Below are 20,484 nucleotides of genomic sequence, written 5' to 3'. Positions count from 1 at the left end.
CTGCTGGATCAGACCAAGGTCCATCAAGTCCTGCAGTCTCTTTACACAATGGCCAACCAGATGCCTCTAGGAAGCCCACAAACAAGATGACTGCAGCAGCATTGTCCTGCCTGTGTTCCACAGTACCCAATATATTCGGCATGCTCCTCTGGTCCTGAAGAGAATAGGTATGCATCATGGCTAGTATCCATTTCGTCTAGTAGCCATGAATACCCCTCTCCTCCCTGAACACGTCCCCTCTTAAAGCCTTCCAGGTTGGCAGCCATCACCGCATCCTGGGGCAGGGAGTTCCACAATTTAACTCTGCGTTCTGTGAAAAAAATACTTCCTTTCATCAGTTTACCCACTAATAGGGCTATCCATCTTAGAAGATTTAATTTGAGGAGCGCTGAACAAAAACCTGAAGAATAATTGTCCTCCTGCTTGTAGCCGTCCTTAAACATCGCAGTGCTGTGACAAAGGCTTCTGGCCATTTCCGATCACCAAAGCCCACCCCCAAAGAAGATCCCGGGGAGAAACTACAAGTCCCAGAATCCTCCCCCGGGCCCCACACCTGCAGCTGGAGTGCCGCCCGTTTGCCAAAGTAGGAGGGACGCGGAGCCGAAGGGAGATGAGGATGGATGGCGGGGAGGCCAGGCAAGCGGCGCCCAGGGCTGCCTACGCCTGGGACAGCCGCCCCGCGCCTCTCCCCGCCGCCCCCCGCAGCAAGTGGGTGCGGCTCAACGTCGGGGGCACCGTGTTCCTCACCACCAGGCAGACCTTGTGCCGCGAGCAGAAGTCGTTCCTCTGCCGCCTGTGCCAAGGGGAGGAGCTGCAGTCGGACCGGGTAAGGCACCGCGGGCTGGCGGCCGGCGCTCCCCGGGGGTCGGGGGGGTCTGGCGGGCGGCCGGAGCGGCGCCTGCGGACGGGGAAGAGGACAAGAACCAAGGGGCGAAAACGCACGGCCGCTGGAGCCTCCTTTCTTCCCTGCTCCAGCCAGGATCGAACGCACGGACGTTCTTCCCTGTTCCAGCCAGGATTCAGCCAGGATCGAACGCACGAACGTTCGTGCGTTCGATCCTGGCTGAATCCTGGCTGGAACAGGGAAGAACGTCCGTGCGTTCGATCCTGGCTGAACATTCTTCGAACGTCCGTGCGTTCGATCCTGGCTGGATCCTGGCTGGACCAGGGAAGAAAGGAGGCTCAAGCGGCCGTGCGTTTTCGCCCCAAGGGGCTGGCGGGTGCGGCCGGGAGGGTGCGGGGTCGCCTCCCTCCTCCTCCTCCTCCTCCTGCAGTGGCTGATGCTCGTGCGCTTTGCATTGCCGCGGAGGGGCTTTTGCATAGTCACGCCTCCGTGCCGAGGGCCGCCGGAGCCCGTGTCGTTCACCTTCTCCCTCCCTGTTGTGAAGCCGCGGTCATTTTTTTTTTTTAATTTTTTTTGGAGGCGTATGAATTCTTGCAGCGTCCAAGGGCTTAAGAAGGCAGATCCTCGCTCTGGAAGGAATCTGCTTGGCGCAAGTGCTTAAGGAGGCAGATCACCCCTCTGGAAGGAATCTGCTTGGCGCGAGTGCTTAAGGAGGCAGATCACCCCTCTGGAAGGAATCTGCTTGGCGCAAGGGCTTAAGAAGGCAGATCACTCCTCTGGAAGGAATCTGCTTGGCGCAAGGGCTTAAGAAGGCAGATCACCACCCTGGAAGGAATCTGCTTGGCGCAAGTGCTTAAGAAGGCAGATCACCCCTCTGGAAGGAATCTGCTTGGCGCGAGTGCTTAAGGAGGCAGATTACCCCTCTGGAAGGAATCTGCCTGGCGCGAGTGCTTAAGAAGGCAGATCACCCCTCTGGAAGGAATCTGCTTGGCGCGAGTGCTTAAGAAGGCAGATCACCCCTCTGGAAGGAATCTGCTTGGCTCAAGTGCTTAAGAAGGCAGATCACCCCTCTGGAAGGAATCTGCTTGGAGCGAGTGCTTAAGAAGGCAGATCACCCCTCTGGAAGGAATCTGCTTGGAGCGAGTGCTTAAGAAGGCAGATCACCCCTCTGGAAGGAATCTGCTTGGCTCGAATGCTTAAGAAGGCAGATCACCCCTCTGGAAGGAATCTGCTTGGCGTGAGTGCTGAAGAAGGCAGATCACCCCTCTGGAAGGAATCTGCTTGGCGCAAGGGCTTAAGAAGGCAGATCACCACTCTGGAAGGAATCTGCTTGGCGCAAGTGCTTAAGAAGGCAGATCACCCCTCTGGAAGGAATCTGCTTGGCGCGAGTGCTTAAGAAGGCAGATCACCCCTCTGGAAGGAATCTGCTTGGCTCAAGTGCTTAAGAAGGCAGATCACCCCTCTGGAAGGAATCTGCTTGGCGTGAGTGCTTAAGAAGGCAGATCACCCCTCTGGAAGGAATCTGCTTGGAGCGAGTGCTTAAGAAGGCAGATCACCCCTCTGGAAGGAATCTGCTTGGCGCGAGTGCTTAAGAAGGCAGATCACCCCTCTGGAAGGAATCTGCTTGGCTCGAGTGCTTAAGAAGGCAGATCACCCCTCTGGAAGGAATCTGCTTGGCGCAAGGGCTTAAGAAGGCAGATCACCACTCTGGAAGGAATCTGCTTGGCGCAAGTGCTTAAGAAGGCAGATCACCACTCTGGAAGGAATCTCCTTGGCTCATCCTCATGTTTTTGTGTGAAGTGTTAGGTGCTATGGAACACAGGCAGGATGGTGCTGCTGCAGTCGTCTTGTTTGGGGGCTTCCTAGAGGCACCTGGTTGGCCACTGTGGGAACAGACTGCTGGACTTGATGGACCTTGGTCTGATCCAGCAGGGCCTTTCTTATGTACTTATAAAGTGCAAGTCTGTGCAAAATATTGACTTCTGGAGCCGTTGCAGCTGCATTGCTATCTTATGAAGTGCGATGGTGATCAGTTGCCCCCGGGGGAAGTAATCTTGCTGCTTGCTTCACTGTTATCTCAGACCGCTTGGCACTTCCCGAGGAAGCTTGTGAGCAGAGAGAGAGGGCATGAGTCTAGTGTCTCACAAAAGAGATGTAAACCCCCCTCCTCCACGTTGCTTGTTTGTCTTGAGAACCCTGCCCAAACCCTTGCCGCGTCGAGGCCAGCACTGTCTAGTCTGAACTTGGGTGTCAGGTAGAGGTGTCTTGCATCACCTACTTTGACAAGATCCTTGTTTAAGCACAGGCAAGCTCTTGCTTGAACAAGATTGCTCCTGGGACTTCTGGCACGCAAAGCAGATGCTCTGCCCATGCGCCAGAGCCCTTCTTCCCTTACAAAGCCATGTCACGTCATCATAGACCACTTTGCCAAACTTCCAGTATAAAGCTGGAAGGTAACTTTCTCATCTGCAAGGCCACTCCTAATATGGGGCTTGCATTTTTGGAAGCCAAAATTTTAACTTGCAGTTATATAAATTGGGTGCCTAAAGAGAAAGAATGGCTTGCTTAAATTCCAGTTTTTAAGTTTTAGAAAGTGCTTCCTCAAATGTGCGTGGTTGGAGATGAAAAGCCAAGTTAAAATCATGAGAAGGCCACTCTGCTCTTGGAAGGTTAGCATGTTGTTTCTGTAGTGTATATGGCAAGTTATTGTTGTTGTTTTTTAAGGCATACCCTTCAGTTATGGTAGGGCCCTGCCAGAAATCTGGAGTCAGGCCGTCTGTGCTCAGGGTTCTTCTCCTTGTCAGTGGTGTTGGTGAGACCTGGGCTTTAATGCACATTAAAAAAAAAGGTGTAAAGCTCAAATTGCAGCTGAAGATTTGGCTGGTTGCTCTGAATCGATATACAGAATTTAGTGGCATTTACTTTCCCTCACCCTTTCCTGTCAACAATGTTGAGCCCATATTCTTTTAAACCACTTGCAAGATATTTGTTCACCTTCTTCCTGCCTCCTTGCCCCTGGATCCTCCAAGCCGACTCACACATACACAACATTGTTTGACCCTACATCCTGAGTGAAGCTCTTTTCTTATCCAGGCCAACATTTCTATTTCCTTCACCGCAGTAACATTCTGTGACTTGCCCATCTTCCATTTGTTAGGCTAGTCGTACATATTCTGTGGCAGCACAGTCAGTAGAACAGGAGAGGTGGTGCCCGACAGGTAAGTAAATGCCAGTTGTTAGGTGAGTGGTTTTTGGCTATTGGAATGCCGTGAACGGTCCCAAGGGTGCTCATCCTGACGCCTTCTTTGTTCTTTGCTTTCTGGTTAGGATGAGACAGGTGCCTACCTCATCGATCGGGACCCCACGTACTTTGGACCCATTCTGAATTTCCTCCGACACGGGAAGCTGGTCCTAGATAAAGATATGGCCGAAGAAGGTGAGGCTTCAGTTCCATGGATTTGGGAATGGACAGCCTGGCTGCGGAATGGCTAAAATGCCTGGAGCTGTGGATTGGGTTGATCCGAAAGGCCGTGTCCTGTCATCTGAAAAACAAAGATTTTCTTGCACTGTGTGGCATCCACAGTAAATACAGTAGGAGTGCTGGCTTTACTGTGCTACGACTTATGGGTGGGAAGGGAAGAGCAAGAGCCACAGTCTTGAGGCGATATCTTGAGGAATAAGGTATATATGAGAGCCAGTGTGGATGTAGTGGGGAGAGAGGTGGACTAGGTGACCCAGGTTCAATTCCCTGCTGTGCCAGGGAAGCTTGCGGGGTGACCTTGGGCCAGGTATTCTCTCTCAGCCTAACTTACCTCACAGGGTTGTTGTGAGGGGGGAAATGGAGGAGAGAACAATGTAAGCCTCCCCTATTGGGGGAGGAAGACAAGGTAAAAATAGAGTAAATAAAAAATTCTGAGTGGATTGAAAGTTCTGGGGTTGGTGGTAGAAAGTGCCATCAAGTCACAGCTGACTTATGGTGGCCCCATAGGGTTTTCGAGGCAAAAGACTTTCTGAGGTTGTTTGCCATTGCCTGCCTCTGGGTGGGCTGAGAGAACTGTGACTGGCCCGAGGCCACTCAGTAGGCTTCATGTGGAAGAGCAGGGAATCGAACCTGGTTCCGATTAGAGTCCACCACGCTTAACCACTATACCACACCGGCTCTAATGGGCTTAGAAGGGTGTAAATCTGTTTAAGTTGCACTGATATTGCCTCTGTCTTGGGGTGAAAGGCAGGGTATAAATGAAGTAAAATAAATTTTAAAAGTGGATGCCTTGAATATTTAAAGTTCTGTCCTCTTTGTAAGAAGCTGTATATTTTCACACCCAAATGTCGCAGCCCTGAAGACAAAGAAGGGTGCCCCTTATTCCAAAGCAAAACAGCTCCATAGTGCAAAGATGGAAGATGTGTGGTGTCCCTTGTTTTTCAGAATCTGATCTGGCAAGCTGGGGTTTTACACAAACGACTCTGCAAGTCTCCAGTCCTATCACTTTCCCTTCCTCGCAAACTGTTCTGGGACACCCCCCCCCCCGCCCGCTTTTGCTTCACTTTGTGTATCACAAAACAAGAGTAAGTGTAGGGAAGAGACACTTGCTGTTGCCGGGACTAAATGGTCACGTAGTTTTCTGGGTATGATCTCCTTGTTTGGAGTGACTTTTTTTTCTTTTTTTACATTTCCCTCAATCTATATCCAAGAGCGGGAATGCTATATGGGGGAAGGGGGAGGAGAGAGAACAAAAAGGCCATTGTGGTGGTTCAAAATATAGACGTCGGCTTCATTTCCCCACTTCCCCCTCCCCACACTGGTGGGATTCAAGCTCTTAGTGGTCATAGTTGCTTACTCATCTAGTTGTCTGAGATATGTTGAGGGCAAAGTTCCAGATAAGCCGGCGTGTAGTGGTTAAGAGCGGTAGTTTGGAGCGGTGGACTCTGATCTGGAGAACTGGGTTTGATTCCCCACTCCTTCACATGAGCGGTGGAGGCTAATCCGGTGAACTGGATTTGTTTCCCCACTCCTACACATGAAGCCAGCTGGGTGACCTTGGGTAAGTCTCACTCTCTCAACCCCACCTACCTCACAGGGTGTCTGTTGTGAGGAGGGGAAGGGAAGGTGATTGCAATCTGGTTTGAGTCTTCCTTAAATGGTAGAGAAAGTTGGCATATAAAAGCCAACTCTTCTTCTTCCTCTTCTTCTTCTCGATAAGACAACAGGTCCAAATGGGTTCTGGATAGTAACCATTCTGGTTCCTAGGCACTCTGATTCCTCGGTGGATTCATTAAGTGCCTATCCCCGTTGCTTGCAAGTGAAGAGGATCACGTGTGCCTCTGGGGAGAAGCAAGATGCAAACTAGCAAAAGGAGAAGGCAAACATTTATTTGCTTGCTCCAAAGTGGGCAGCATCCTGAAAGCTGTTGCTGGACAGCAATTGGAGAAGGAGCTTCTTCTGGTCTTTGTTGCTACTGCTGCTTTATTGAGTTTGTACTAAAGGGAGTGAACCTTCAGCAGAAACAGAATGAGGACGCCCCCTCAATTTCAGCTCCCGCACTGTTAGAAAGAAGTAACCTGAAGGATCAAAGATAGACTTTCGAGAGAACAATATACCTTCTAGAGTATTTAATGCACCTGAAGGTCATTCATTACCAAATAAGCCCATGTAATAAAAGGACACCATCCTGAACCATCCAGATAGCATCTAAGAGCTGAGGTGGTGGGAGAGGCCCCCTAGAGCTGAAAATCCCTGAAGTAAAAATCCCTGAAGAATAACCGTAACCAAAATGCATCTAATATGGTGTGGTGGTTTGGAGTGGTGGACTCTGATGTGGAGAACCAGGTTTGATTCCCCACTCTGCCACATGAGTGGCAGAGGCGAATCTGGTGAACTGGATTTGTTTCCCCGCTCTGATACATGAAGCCAGCTGGGTGACCTTGGACAAGTTACAGCTCTCTCAGCCCCACCTACCTCACAGGGTGTCTGTTGTGGGGAAGGGAAGGTGATTGTAAGCCGGTTTGATTCTTCCTTAAGTGGTAGAGAAAGTCGGCATATAAAAACCAACTCTTATTCTTCTTAAGTAACTGTAGTAACACTACCAGGGAATATATCCTCATAGCACCTATGCAGGATCCCAGCCTGTGTTTTGTTGGGTGAGACAAGGGGCTGAGGGGATTCTTCCTTTCCACAAAGCCTGGTGATCAGTCTCTTTAGAATAAGCACTTTTCAGCCAGCCAAGGTGAACTGTTCCTTAGCTCCTCACTTGATATCCCATTTCCATATTTTCCCATTTTTTTTCTTCTATGGTAGATAAGTTTTTGGCAGGGGGAACAGCTTTTTGTACTCCAGTAAGGCTTTGTTGCATTTGAAATAATTGTGTTGATAGATTAAATGCCTTGATGTCATGAATGCCCCAGGGGGGGACAGAGACTGTTGCAGCATCTTATTCTTAAAATATGCAGAAGCCATCTTCTCCTCATTAATCCAGAATCTAATAATGGGACGTTTGTACATTCCCTTGTTCTCATTTAACCTAAGTGGATCACTTCCTCCAATATTAGTTCCTACATAATGTGTGTTCAAAGAGTGTCATTTTTCTCTCCCTCTACATTCATCTAAATATCTAGAACCATCCCGTTTATTCAAATAGGGCTTGTTGTGTACTTCATCTACTTTAAATAGAGTTACTAAATATGGATTCATATTTTTTTTGCCGTCAAGTCACAGCTGACCTATGGCTACCCTGTAAGGTTTTCAAGGCAAGAGATTTTCAGAGGTGGTTTGCCATTGCCTGCCTCCATGTTTCAAGCCTAGTATTCCTTGGTGGTCCCCCTTCCAAATACTAGCCAGGACCGATCCTGCTTAGCTTCCAAGATCTGACGAGATCAGACCAGCCGAGGGTTCGAAAGTTGTTTTGTGCAGTGATATTACCGTTTCTCCCTCTGTGTGTATTACCCTTCTAATAACACATTGTAGAAAGAATTATTGTGAATTATTTGTATTTACAGTATATCCTGCCTTACTTTCACATGGAGAGCAGAATATATAGGGTTTTCATGAAGTCTACCATCCAGGTGCTAACCAGGCTTGGAGCTTAGCTGCTGCAAGGGGTTTATATCATACACCTTCTAATCATAGAATCATAGAGTTGGAAAGGACCACCAGGGTCATCAAGTCCAACCCCCTGCACAATGCAGGAAATTCACAACTACCTCCCCCCCCCCACACCCCTAGTGACCAGAAGATGGCCGCTATCTCCTGGGGCCACATTGGACCCCTCATTGATCGCATTGCATTGGTGACCCCAGGTCTGCAACACACAACACTGTTGTGGTTCAGTCATATGGCTCCCTCTCAGCCTACCTTACCTCACAGGGTTGTTGTGAGGAAAAAATGGAGGAGAGAACAGTGTTAGCCGCTTTGGGTCCCTGTTGGGGGAGAAAGACAAGGTAAAAATAGAATAAATTAAAAAATTCTGAGCGTATTGAAAGTTCTGGGCTTGGTGGTAGAAAGTGCCATCAAGTCACAGCTGACTTATGGCGACCTCATAGGGTTTTTGAGGCAAGAGACGTTCTGAGGTGGTTTGCCATTGCCTGCCTCCATGTGGGCTGAGAGAACTGTGACTGGCCCAAGGTTACTCAGCAGGCTTTTCTCTTTCTTCCCTTCTAGCCTAGTGCCGTTTACACCAGGTTAGGGATTCACCAAGCTAAACACAAGTTTATGGGATGCTTGTCACAGCCCCAGGCAAGCTCGAAGTCTATAGCCTGTCTACTGCGCTGCCATACATGGTCAGGAAAGGAGGGCTGTGATCAGCTTGGTGGGTCACAGACTTGGCAGGCCTGGACTGCTCCAGTTGGCATCTCCTCTTCTGAGTCTCAGGCAGAGATTTTTCCCAGTGCTGATAACTTTTAACTAAGAACAGACACCAGAAACTGAACTTGGAATGTCCTGCATTTGAAACATGTGCTGTTTCTCTTATCCCTTTCCTGTTCATCATGTGTTTACCAGTTTCCATCTCTGTTGATATATGGGTAGAATTATTTCTCTCTGTACTATTTTGCATCTTACTAGTGATTCCCTTCATTTTAATGTTTGCTCTTTCCCATTTAATATTTATTCAAACATACTGGATAACACTCAGATCCCCCATTCATATTGTTAAAATGAGATGAATTTTATAAATATTCAGGTATCTAAGGTTGGTTTTGAATCCTTTTCCTTAGTGTATGTGGCAATATTTTCAATTTTTTGAGTGATGAGGTAGTGTTTGAATTTAAATGGATGTTTTTTTTAAAATCCACTGCAACCAGAGCTTCAGTTTTTCTGTGCCATCTTTTGTAATATTTTTTGACAGGGCTGTCTTGTCACATTAGATTTGTATGCATTAATAAAGCTGAAATGGTATTTTAATATTGGGCTGTATACAGATTTCCATGGAAACAGGAGTGTATGTAGGTTTCTTTTTCATGCAGGATGAGTTTTGCTTTCCTGAGCATGTGTTCTCAAGACACCCACATCTGGTGTCAGACTGGATACTAACTGTTACCCATCCGCCCCCATTCTCATAGTGGACTGTCAGCTTTATTTTTAAAATGACATTTTTAATACTGTAGTTTTTTTAATAAACGGGACCAAGTACAATATCCCTTTGTGATATAAAGTTATTGCAAATAGGGAGTTGACGCATGGGGTCTGACAAAAATTATGATTAAATCAAGGATACAGAATCCGGATCCATCGGATATGGTCAGAATTTTGTCTGTGTAAAGTGCCGTGCTTGTGGGGTTTTATGGGTGTGAAAGCTGGACAGTGAAGAAAGCTGACAGGAAGAAAATAGATTCCTTTGAAATGTGGTGTTGGAGGAGAGGGTTACGGATTCCGTGGACTGCCAAAAAAACAAATCAGTGGGTTACAGATCAAATCAAGCCTGAACTGACCCTAGAAGCTAAAATGACTAAACTGAGGCTATCGTATTTTGGTCACATCATGAGACGACAAGAGTCACTGGAAAAGACAGTCATGCTAGGAAAAGTTGAGGGCAGCAGGAAAAGAGGAAGATCCAACAAGAGATGGATTGACTCAATAAAGGAAGCCACAGCCTTCAGTTTGCAAGATCTGAGCAAGGCTGTCAAAGATAGGACATTTTGGAGGACTTTCATTCATAGGGTTGCCATGAGTTGGAAGCTACTTGACGGCACTTAACACACACAAAGTGCCGTCAAGTCACAGCTGACTTATGATGAACCCTACGGGGTTTTCAAGGCAAGAGATTAACAGAGGTGGTTTGCCATTGCCTGCCTCTGCGTAGCAACCATGGACTTCCTTGGAGGTCCCCCATCCAAATACGGACCAAGGCTGACCCTGCTTAGCTGCCGAGATCTGAGGAGATCAGGCTAGCCTGGGCCATCCAGGTCAGGGCAGTCAAAATTTTAGCTCAACAGAATGTATAGAAATTAAACATCTGGATAGGTGCTTGCCAACGTAAGATTTCAGATTGGTCATAAGCAAGCAAGTGTACTTGGAGTGTGCAGCTCGATGGTCTTCTTCATTCACATATAGTTCTGTGACCAATTTTTTGTTCCGCACTTTATTTTTCATAGTTAAAGGGGAGTTTTTTTTAAATTGTTGAAATATGTTCTGAGAAAAGGGTGCATGCTTGTGGGGTTTTATGATTGACCAAAGGGTCAGCCATTCTAAGCTGTGCAAATATTTGCTGCAATCTAGACAAAAACATGTCCCCTCCCCCCCCAAGTAGAGATGTAAAATGTCTGGAAATATTAAAACCATGGTAAACAATAATTTCCCCCCAATATTTTTTAAACTGGAATTTTGAGAAATTAAAATGCATCATCTATAACTTAGCATATAATATTGTGCTATCTCGCAGATTTATGGAATTTAAAAGCGCAAGTGTGTTGGCTATAAGAATTGCAAATATACCTAATACAAGTGGGGGCCTGTGAGACTTGCGTGGGGGGGGGGAATCCTCCCCTGGCTGCTGAGCCCAGGTGCAGCTCCTTGCCAGACACACACACTGTTGCTGCTGGGCCTGGTGCGGATCCTGGGTTGCTCTGAGCTTGGAAGAGCCTGCCACGGGACGGGTGTCACAGAAGATAGATGTGTTGTCTGCATGTGCACAGGCAACGGTCTTTATTTTGGGGGGATTTTAAAATGTAATTTAAGGTTTTCAGATTTTTCTATAAACCTGGGAGGGTCCCCCAAGTTTGCACACCAAGCTGCCTTTTACTGAATCAGACCCTTGGTCCATGAAAGTCAGTATTGTCTACTCAGACCGGCAGTGGCTCTCCAGGGTCCCAGGTAGAGCTGGGACCTTCTGCATGCCAAGTAGATGCTCTACCACTGAGCCATGGCCCTTCCCCATCTATCTGTTTGTGTCGCACTTGACTATTAGGTATAAGATTTGAGAAAAAGTTGCGAACTCCTGCACCCTATGCTGCCTTAGCACACGAATCTTAATTTCTGAAAGGTAGAAAATATAAACGTTGAAGGCAGAAAACAAAATAACATGTATTATTAGGTCAGAAACACCCTCATACAATCACAGTAGTTTAAACGAATAGCATATGTGGTTGTCCAGTTAAACTTCATAATATTGCAAACACTGACCTCTTTAATAACGTATTATAAATTATATTGTAGTAGGGGTCTCCAGTCTTTGGGAACCTGTAGGCATGCTTTGAATTCTGACATAGGTTGGTGGGTGCAACCACAAATGGGAGCTGCAGGAGGAAGAGCCAATCACAGCTCTGCTGCATGGAATGTCTTTTAAACCTTGAGTCACACAGTGAAGGTCCTCGTGCTGTGGCAGCAGTAGGCTGCCAAAGCAGTGGGTTTAAAAAAAAAGTTCTTCTCAACCAATCAGAAGCCCTGCTGGGCAAAAGCCCTCCTGGCTCCATCTACTTTCTACAAACTTGGTTTGCCAGGAAAGGTTTGAACCTGGGTTTCCCAGATCCTGGTTCAACATCCTAATCACTACATACATGACACGAAGTAAATACTACTAAATTCAGTGCAGCATATTTCCCACTAAGTGGGATTGGGGGGTTGCAGTTCACCCCGAGAGGTCCTGCTAATATAGATCAAATTCAGAAAGTCTGTCTTGAAAGTATCTCCATACCATTACTACTTGGATGGTTCATCTACCAGACCATACAATCCTCATAGGTATACAGACTATATTATAGTGTTCATATTTTACCCAATCAACAGTGAGAGAACTCAGTAGCTTGCAAGGCAGAGCCAGCATGGGGTAGTGGTTAAGAGTGGTGGACTTTAATCTGGAGAGCCAGGTTTGATTCCCCACTCCTCCTCATGAGCGGTGGATGCTAATCTGGTGAACTGGGTTTGTTTCCCTCTCGTCCGCATGAAACCTGCTGCTGGGTGACCTTGGGCCAGTCACAGTTCTCTCCGAACTTTCTCAGCCCCACCTACCTCACAGGGTGTCTGTTGCGGGGAGGGAAAGGAAAGGAGATTGTAAACAGGTTTGATTCTTCCTTAAGTGGCAGAAAAGGTCGGCATATAAATACCAACTCTTCTTCATCATCATCACAATCTTTCTTATTCCTTCTGCTTATATTCCTAGGGGTTCTGGAAGAAGCTGAATTCTACAACATCGGCTCTCTAATCAGACTAATAAAGGACAGGCTGGAGGAAAAGGACTACACTGTAACACAGGTGCGATGGGATGTGGCTTGGAAGGCCTACTTGAGAAACAGAGGATAACTGCAGGGGGACATGGAGTATAAGATAGAGGTCCAGGGCATTGTACTCCTTGGTGGTGCTGAAAATGTTTGATTCCATGGTAGCAGGGATCCATGAGCAATCTTGCAGAAATAGGAGGAAATGGGTTGGGGTTGTCCCCAGAGAATGAATTCTGATGGTTGAATTTCTGGGTACTTGCTATGTTGGATCAAAGTGTTAAGTATACGGGTTGTTTCATAGCAGAAAATTGGTTGGTCGGTGTGCCTAAGATGTCATGGCTGCACAAGTCTGAGGGAGAGGGGAAGGGAGAAATATCACGTTGGGAAGCAAACACTGGGAAATCTGTGAATGTTCGTGGAAGTAGGAGCGTTCTGTACCCCTGCCATTGGAAATGACTCTTGAGCTTTTAATATTGCTGTAACATCCCAGATTCTGTGGCTCAGTAGCACATTCTTGGCATGCGTAAGATACAGAGCCTGGTTTCTCTTGTAACAAGTGCTGGAAAGACCTGTCTCGACCTGAATTCCCAAAGAGTTCAGGTTGGAGTGCATGATACTGTGTTAATTGGACCATCATCATGTGTTGAGTGCCACCTTCCTGGAAAAGGAAGTCTGGAGCTGGCAATCTCATGAAGTGGCCAGGAAGGTCCCAAAGATGCTGTCCTGTTCTTTAGGCCAGCAATCACTCATCTTTGTTTTGACAACCTGTAGCCGTTTCCCCTGATGGAATCGGTCTTCCTTGATGCTGAGGTTATGAATGGACAGTGCCATTTTAAGCAGATTAGTCTGCTAACTTTTGGACTTATAAAAGGTATAACTCTTCTTAGAATGGCACTTCACACCCAGAGAGTCTGCCAGGGGAGAAGGCTCCCTTATTATATGATGTACTGTTTTCTTTCTCCTAGGTGCCTCCAAAGCATGTATACCGAGTGCTGCAGTGTCAGGAGGAAGAGCTCACCCAAATGGTTTCCACTATGTCTGATGGGTGGCGCTTTGAACAGGTATGCAAGAAATGGTGGTCAGTGCAAACCAATGAAGGGGACATCTTGAATATGGTTCCCCTAGAATTTGTTCTTAAAGGTTTGTGCCTCACCTTTTGATTGGTTGGACTCCAGAATAATTTACAATACATTTAAACACTACAAGAAACATCACGTTTTGCTTCACTCTAGGTATTCAATACAAATTACAACAATCGGCTCAATATTAAGCAAGCAGTATCAAGTGTATTTAAAGTGCAAAGCAACAATACGCAAACAAGGACTGTACACATAAACAATGGTGCTGAGCAACAAAAGTGTACTATATACAGTATTTACAACAAATAGTCACCACCAGATTCATTTGTCAAGCTATTCAGCTTACTGATACTAATAATGTATCAGTAAGCTGAAACAGATTAAGCCGGGCGCTTTACTTTGAGACTACGGACATTATTAGTATCAGTAAGCTGAATAGCTTGACGAATGAATCTGGTGGTGACTATTTGTTGTAAATACTGTATATAGTACACTTTTGTTGCTCAGCACCATTGTTTATGTGTACAGTCCTTGTTTGCGTATTGTTGCTTTGTACTTTGAATACACTTGATACGGTTTGCTTAATATTGAGCCCATTGTTGTAATTTGTATTGAACTATTTCAGCACAACTAGGAGTAATTTTGTTTTAGTCACTCTAGGTATTAGCACAGCCAAGAGAGACATCGGGTCACAGGGTTCCTTTGCCCAGTATTCTGGTGTTCCTGCTTTTTGTTTGTTTGTATATTTAGATATACCAGTGGTCCGTCCTTATGAGGGCTGCTATGAGCCCAGCAGAAATTTCCCCTCTAGTAACTGTACTCAAAGGACCATGGGTTGTAGCAGTTTCTGGTGGATGGGGCTATTAACCAAGCCAATATCGTATATGGCATCTAACTTGTCTCTAGGAGGTGAAGTGTGGTAGATAGCAGAAACACAATTTCAAATTTATGGGATCTGTTTTGTTTTACCTTACCCTTCCAAGTTGTGCAGTGGAACTGGAAAACAGATGGGCAGATTCTGATGAACGCTCTGAATTATCAGTTGTACACCTGGACTGAAGCTGATTCCTAAAAAGGGAAAGAGCTATTCCATGCGCAAGCAGGTTAAATGAGGGAACTCTGTCTATAACTGTCATCTGAGCTGAAATAGGGAACTCCGCTCACTCCACTTATGTGGTTGTTGACTCATCTGAAGTTACTGTCAGATGACCCACTGGGAACTAATTGTTGTAGAAACATTTTAAGGTTATACACACATTATTTTTGTTACTTGCCGCATATAAAAGACAAAAAAAGTACAAATACATAAACATCAAGTTCTAGACGACAGTAACACAGCAAGGAAATTTATATTGTTAGAGAAAAGAACAGGGTGTCTAACTATCAACTTGTTGAAATTTCCCTGTCATTCTGTGGAATTTTTAGTAGTGCATCATTAACTGTGTGCAAGTACATGCTTCATTTGCCTATGGGCAGGCATTTGTGCCAAATATACTTGATTTCAGAAGTAATTTATTAGGCATATCTGTTTTCGGCTAGAAGAAGAAGGGTATGAGCATTCACAAACAGGAACCAAAAGCTTACGTTATTTCTCTTGTTTCTTGCTGTTTGTTTCGTTACTTTGTGTTGTATGCCTCCTTGAACTTTTTGTTGTTGAGGCCTGGGATAAAAATGCCAAAAAGAACAGATTGTTCAACTCTTTCCTTTATGCTTGCCAGCTGGTGAATATTGGGTCGTCCTATAATTATGGGAATGAAGACCAGTCGGAGTTCCTGTGCGTGGTCTCTAAGGAACTGTGCAGCTCGCCCAATGGCCTGGGATGCGAGCCCAGTCGAAAAGCCAAGGTGAGAGCCGTTCTTGGCATCTTAATTGCCTGCTTTTCAAGCAAGTGTGCAAAGGTACACTACTTTCCTCTAGATGCTGAGGTGCCTTCTCTCAGATGGGAGGCCCGGGGTACAGGATATAGTTTCCTAACCTCTGTTTGTGGAGGATTAAATACAGGGGGTGGGATAGGGCCAATGTAATCGCTAACTAAGAGGGTAATCCCATATTTGGGAAATATTGGAGCCACTGGCTGCCAGAACCGGGGGTTGATCATGGATTCACCCCATAATTGTGTTGTGATGTCATCCCATGGGGTGACCTGGAGCTTGCACACGGGACTACCTTTACCTTTAATAGCAAATGTGGGACCTATTGGAGAAGGGCAAGGTTGAGAGGGATTCTGCCAATGTTCTGAACTATGGGTGTGTCTGCCAGTTGAGGATTGAAGGTGGCCACGGGACATGTCTGATGAGCACACACTGAGCTTTCTTTGTGTGCTATGGTCAGCCTCTGAGTCAGGTTGGTAAGATAGATGCTCCACTGGTTTGACCAAACATGGAGGTCCTCCTGTTCTGAAGGCAACCAATTTGCACCTGCATTTTTCTGTGTCACCACTTAATCTATTGCCCACCTGCATCATGTTGCAATCTCATTGGTACACAGATGCCCGAAATATTTTGAATACCTCTTTGACAGCTCTGCTCATGTTCTCCATTTTGCTCCTTCTGGAGAGGATGAATGACATCTCTTCTGCTGAGGTTTGGTCAGTGGAAGTAAAGCTGTTGTCATCTTGAGACCCAAGAAGTAGGATGAAAGGCAGAACTACCTGTTTTGATAAATGTGGAAATTTAGTAGGTAAAACCCCCAGCCTGATTGGTAAGCAAGCATCTCCTGTATGTCTATGTAGGATATGTTTGCTGGTGTTCCAGGGCAAAGGGGATTCCCTTTAAAACTTCTTTTCCGAGCACAGGTCTAACCACTTGTATTTAACAGGGCTTCTGCCAAATTAATGACATTTCAATCAATTAATTATATCTGTTTTAGTCTATTAAATTTAGTCTATTAAAACAGAGAAAAATATGATTCATACAGATACTTCACACTTTAAGATTACATGCTATCTTGGAGGCATTTCCTTCCTGTTTGAAAGAGGTCTGTCAGGGAATGGCTTTTTAAAAAGAATGCCTGCCGCCTACAGTGTATGTAAATAATGGTATTAAAATAGGGTTTTAAAAAATCTGCCCAATTAATTAGGTTCATGCTTTTAATCAGTTATATTCTTTTTTTTTTTTTTAAAGTGGGTTAATTGACTGGCTTCAACTTTAAGCACAGTAGCACCCTTTTAAGTCCATTCACTTCAGTGGGGTTAGAAGGGTGTGACTGCTTAGGGATGGCATTGTTAAGTGTTGTGCCCCTAGTTTTAAGGATGAGCTAAAGGCCCAAAGGCTGGACTGCAAGCTTTTCCCGCCCTCTCTTCCTTTTGTACTGCATGCTGGGATGCAGAGCGTGGAGGAGGATCCAGAGCAAAAGGAAGAGGAACAGCAAGAGGAGGAGGAGGACGAGCAGAAACAGGAGGAGGAGGAGACAGAAGCTGAGGCTGAGGCAGACGCAGCGGAGGAGAAAGGTGCAGCAAACCCCTGAGGAAAGTCATGAGCCAGACAAACACAAGCTGAAAGCCATCTGCTCCCTTTGGGTGAGAGTTGGTGGCAGGGAGGCATTCTGGGAGGGGGCTCTGGGCAGGGCTCTGAGGGGTGCAAGCAATTTGCTGGGGCCAAAGGCTCAGCGAGAGACTGGAGGGGTGGGCTGGGGTGACTTCCTTTGGGCCGCTGCTGCTTTTTGGTACAAGCGGGCTTTTTAATGTTTTGATGCGCAACGAGGTCATCTAACCAGGGTTCTGCTGATTGTCTCCTGATCTCCTCCAGCTCTTTTTGGGGTTTCTTTCACCTGGCTTGCGCTCCCTCTGCTCTGCACTCTTTCCCCCTTGCTCAACGATAACTGTGTCCTCACCTTCTGGAAAGCCTGAGCTCCTGTCTCCTCTCTTCACTCCCATGCCTAGAACCCCATATTCTACCCTCCTCCTCCTCTTCCCCCTTCTCCTTTGCAGGTGCCACTCCTGTTTGCATTCTCAGGCTTGTATGATTGATTCCCACTTCCCTTTTCATGGACTCTCCTAACGAGGTAATAGTAGGAGGAGTGACTCCTTGTCCTGAATTAGTCTTCCAGGGTAACCCCCCCTGGGGAGAGGGGGCTTAAAAAAAAGGGGGGAATAGCTGGAAAATGACATGAAACAAATATACAGTGCTTCCTCTATAGTGAGTCAGACCACAGGACCATCTAGCCCACTCCTACCTTTCTCTACCCAAGATCCCTTTTTCTAGCTGGGGAAGCCAGGGCTTGAACCTGGACCTGGGCTCAACACTCAGTTGTGATGGCCCTTCCTCAAAGATGGCAAAGAGGGCTGATTAATTGTGTGATTAAAAGCAAAAAAAGAAAGAAAGAAAAGTTCTCCCCCCACCCGCATTTCTTTGCTCAGAATAAATCATGCAGACCTGCATTTTGCTTGCATTTGCATAATTCTGTCTGCTTGTTCTTAAGAGCGGTTGGCAGGAGGCAAGCAGTGTGGACTGGGGACTCAATAAGGGCTTGAGGAGGGGGGAAAGCTATGCAGAACATAGCAGAAGGTCTGCCCTCCCCCAGTCCCCGCCACCTTGGTACTGCCTATCCTCTTGTGTAAGACTTAGAACTGGGGTTCTTGATAAGCCAAGCTCTGCAGAGTCCAGACTCTGGCCACGATCCAGTACAGAATTAAGTGCACTTAAGATGATTGATTTCCATTGGAGGTACAAAGCAGAAGGCAGAATGTCAGCATCCCCGATGCGAAAGGCCTCCCTGGAAATGGCTGCCAAGTGAGCGACTGCGGGCGTTTTGCATGAAAATCATCCACTTTCCTCCCTCCGGCCCCCATTCTCTATGCAAAAACAAATTGCCTGGCAGAGCTGACTTGAAGGAGCTGTAGCCCTCTGGCCGTGTGAAGCATGCGCTCCAGACAGGCTGGCCACCAGGGCTCAGGTAGGGCTTTGTTATGGGACCCTTTGCTGCAGGTACCTTTATATTGTCTCCTACTGAAGGAGAGTGGAAAATCTTTCTCCTCCTGTGCAGGGCCTTTTGTGCTCTCAGCTGCAGCCCGAATGTAATGTAGCACTACAGAATCACAATGCTCGGTATTCACAAAAGTGTTTCCTCCCCCTTTCTCCCCTCTTTCTCTCCTTTCGCATCTGTTCTCCCACCCACTGTGTGTTCCTTTCCTGCATCCCTTTTTAATTTATCTGTAGTCTTGCTTTTTCCTTTTTACTTGACTTCACTTGGTCTTCCGGCTCTGTTCATTCTTGTCGATTCAAGCTGTTACAAACCAGAAGTCTCAGGATATATTGCAGATGATCAATTCGTGTGTGTGTTTTAATTTTTTAAATCTTTATTTTTGTATTGTGCGTTTGAAAGAAAATAATAAAACACTGTTAGGGCTGGAGTTTGTGGAATGTTGCTGTTTGTCACTTTCATGCTGCCCTTCCCCTCCACCTATAGCATTTTGGGGTTTGGCAAAATATTTTTGAGGTCCTAGTGTTTATGGTGACACGGACTCCTCTGAGATTGGCTTGGAATGTGTGTTGTTTCTTCATCTTTGCCCTGGATCTGGTCTTCCGAAGAGTCACAGCAACCACTGATAGTGGGACAAAGCGTATCACCTGCAGTTTTGACTTTTTCTCCCTCTGCCACTCTTGCTGAGTAGGACAGAATCTAATAATCAAATTAACTAAAGGCATGCCCGCTTTATCAACTTAACATCAGTTTCAGGCTTGATTAGTGGTCACGGTTCCCAGTTCTGCAAAGAGTTTAGAGATCTTTGACTGAGGGATCCTTGTACATTACCGTAAACCACAGATTCCAGAGTTATTTTGGGAGGGGATGGGGTCCTATTGAAGTTGCATGTTTCAGGATGTAGGGTTGTGTTGAGCAATGTAGACCTTGTCTGGGAGAAGAGGGGTAAGTAATCCCTTCTTCTCCCAGAATCGTCTGCTGTTGTTGCTTGCAATTCTGAGATAGATAGTGCGGAATATGGATAGAGAAAGCATCCCAACATGTGAAGGAATAGGCTGGGGTGCTTACTATTAGAAGAAGAGTTGGTTTTTATATGCCGACTTTCTCTACCACTTAAGGAAGAATCAAACCGGCTTACAATCATCTTCCCTTGCTCTCCCAACAGACACCCTGTGAGGTAGGTAAGGCTGTGAGAGCTCTTAAGAGAGCTGTGACTAGCCCAAGGTCACCCAGCTGGCTTCATGTGTAGGAGTGGGGAAACCAACCCAGTTCACCAGATTAGCGTCCGCCGCTCATGTAGAGGAGTGGGGAATCAAGCCCGGTTCTCCAGATCAGAGTCCACCACTCCAAACCACTGCAGCAGAGCATCCACTAGGCTGAGTGAGGGTCTCTATTCTTTCTTTGGTAATCCCTTGAGGCTCCCCCCCCACGACTGAAGGGCTTTTTGCCAGCTTTTTTAAAAGAAAAAACTCGTAGTTGCTATATATTGTTGCAACATTATAACAACTATTGATTTTTAAAAAAAATGTTATGCAGTGGTTTGTAGGGGAAGGCGGCTGTGAGGGGGTGACAGCAGCAAAATGGCACCGGTGGTTAAAAAATGTACACCTTCCTGTCCACACAACATGGAAGCTTGCTTAGACTGTGATCTTTCCGGAAAGGTCACGCCAAAGCAGATTTTGGAAAAATCAGAGTACAGGAGCATGGTATGAATATACTTTTGTTAATCTCTGACTGTAGGAAAGAACACAGTCATGTTGTTTCTCCTTTACTTTTGCCGAAAGCAGACCTTCTTCTTCTGTATGACTGTTGAGTAGAAGCAGCCAAGGTGGATTGTTCTTATCCCTGCGACAGAAACATCACATTGTGGGGTATGAGGGAGATCTCTTGGAAGCTTGGAAACAAACACCCACAACTTCTAATAAGGAGGCTTTATTTCAATCAATGGGAAAAGAGGAAAGGATATTTCTGGAGTATCTAGCAGTGAGGGAACAC

General features: G+C 46.3%; 1 protein-coding gene across 2 annotated transcripts; it reads left to right on the top strand.

Moving 5' to 3' along the window:
* Nucleotides 1–610: 610 nt before the first annotated feature.
* KCTD17 (potassium channel tetramerization domain containing 17) lies at nucleotides 611–18,837 on the top strand. Of its 2 annotated transcripts, none has more exons than XM_056846849.1 (6): nucleotides 611–826; nucleotides 4,172–4,280; nucleotides 12,433–12,524; nucleotides 13,456–13,551; nucleotides 15,288–15,413; nucleotides 18,726–18,837. In XM_056846849.1, exons 1-6 carry the CDS (start codon nucleotides 611–613, stop codon nucleotides 18,747–18,749), a joined length of 663 nt encoding a protein of 220 aa, XP_056702827.1. In that variant the 3' UTR covers nucleotides 18,750–18,837. The 2 variants fall into 2 exon arrangements, with proteins under 2 accessions (XP_056702827.1, XP_056702826.1); XM_056846848.1 differs by lacking the exon at nucleotides 18,726–18,837 and adding an exon at nucleotides 16,897–17,139.
* Nucleotides 18,838–20,484: the final 1,647 nt, after the last annotated feature.

This window comes from Euleptes europaea, chromosome 3 (genome assembly GCF_029931775.1).
Source record: "Euleptes europaea isolate rEulEur1 chromosome 3, rEulEur1.hap1, whole genome shotgun sequence".
NCBI classification, from domain to species: Eukaryota; Metazoa; Chordata; class Lepidosauria; order Squamata; family Sphaerodactylidae; genus Euleptes; species Euleptes europaea.
Note: the sequence above shows the minus strand (reverse complement) of the source record. Positions and strands in the feature narration are given on the sequence as shown.

What these genes read in the sequence shown, in the direction of transcription:
- KCTD17 (XM_056846848.1), top strand. Translation starts at nt 611, where the DNA reads ATGAGGATGGATGGCGGGGAGGCCAGGCAAGCGGCGCCCAGGGCTGCC. An exon ending in TAAAGATATGGCCGAAGAAG is followed by an intron (nt 4,281 to 12,432) that starts GTGAGGCTTCAG and finishes TTATATTCCTAG; the next exon opens with GGGTTCTGGAAGAAGCTGAA. An exon ending in AGGACTACACTGTAACACAG is followed by an intron (nt 12,525 to 13,455) that starts GTGCGATGGGAT and finishes TCTTTCTCCTAG; the next exon opens with GTGCCTCCAAAGCATGTATA.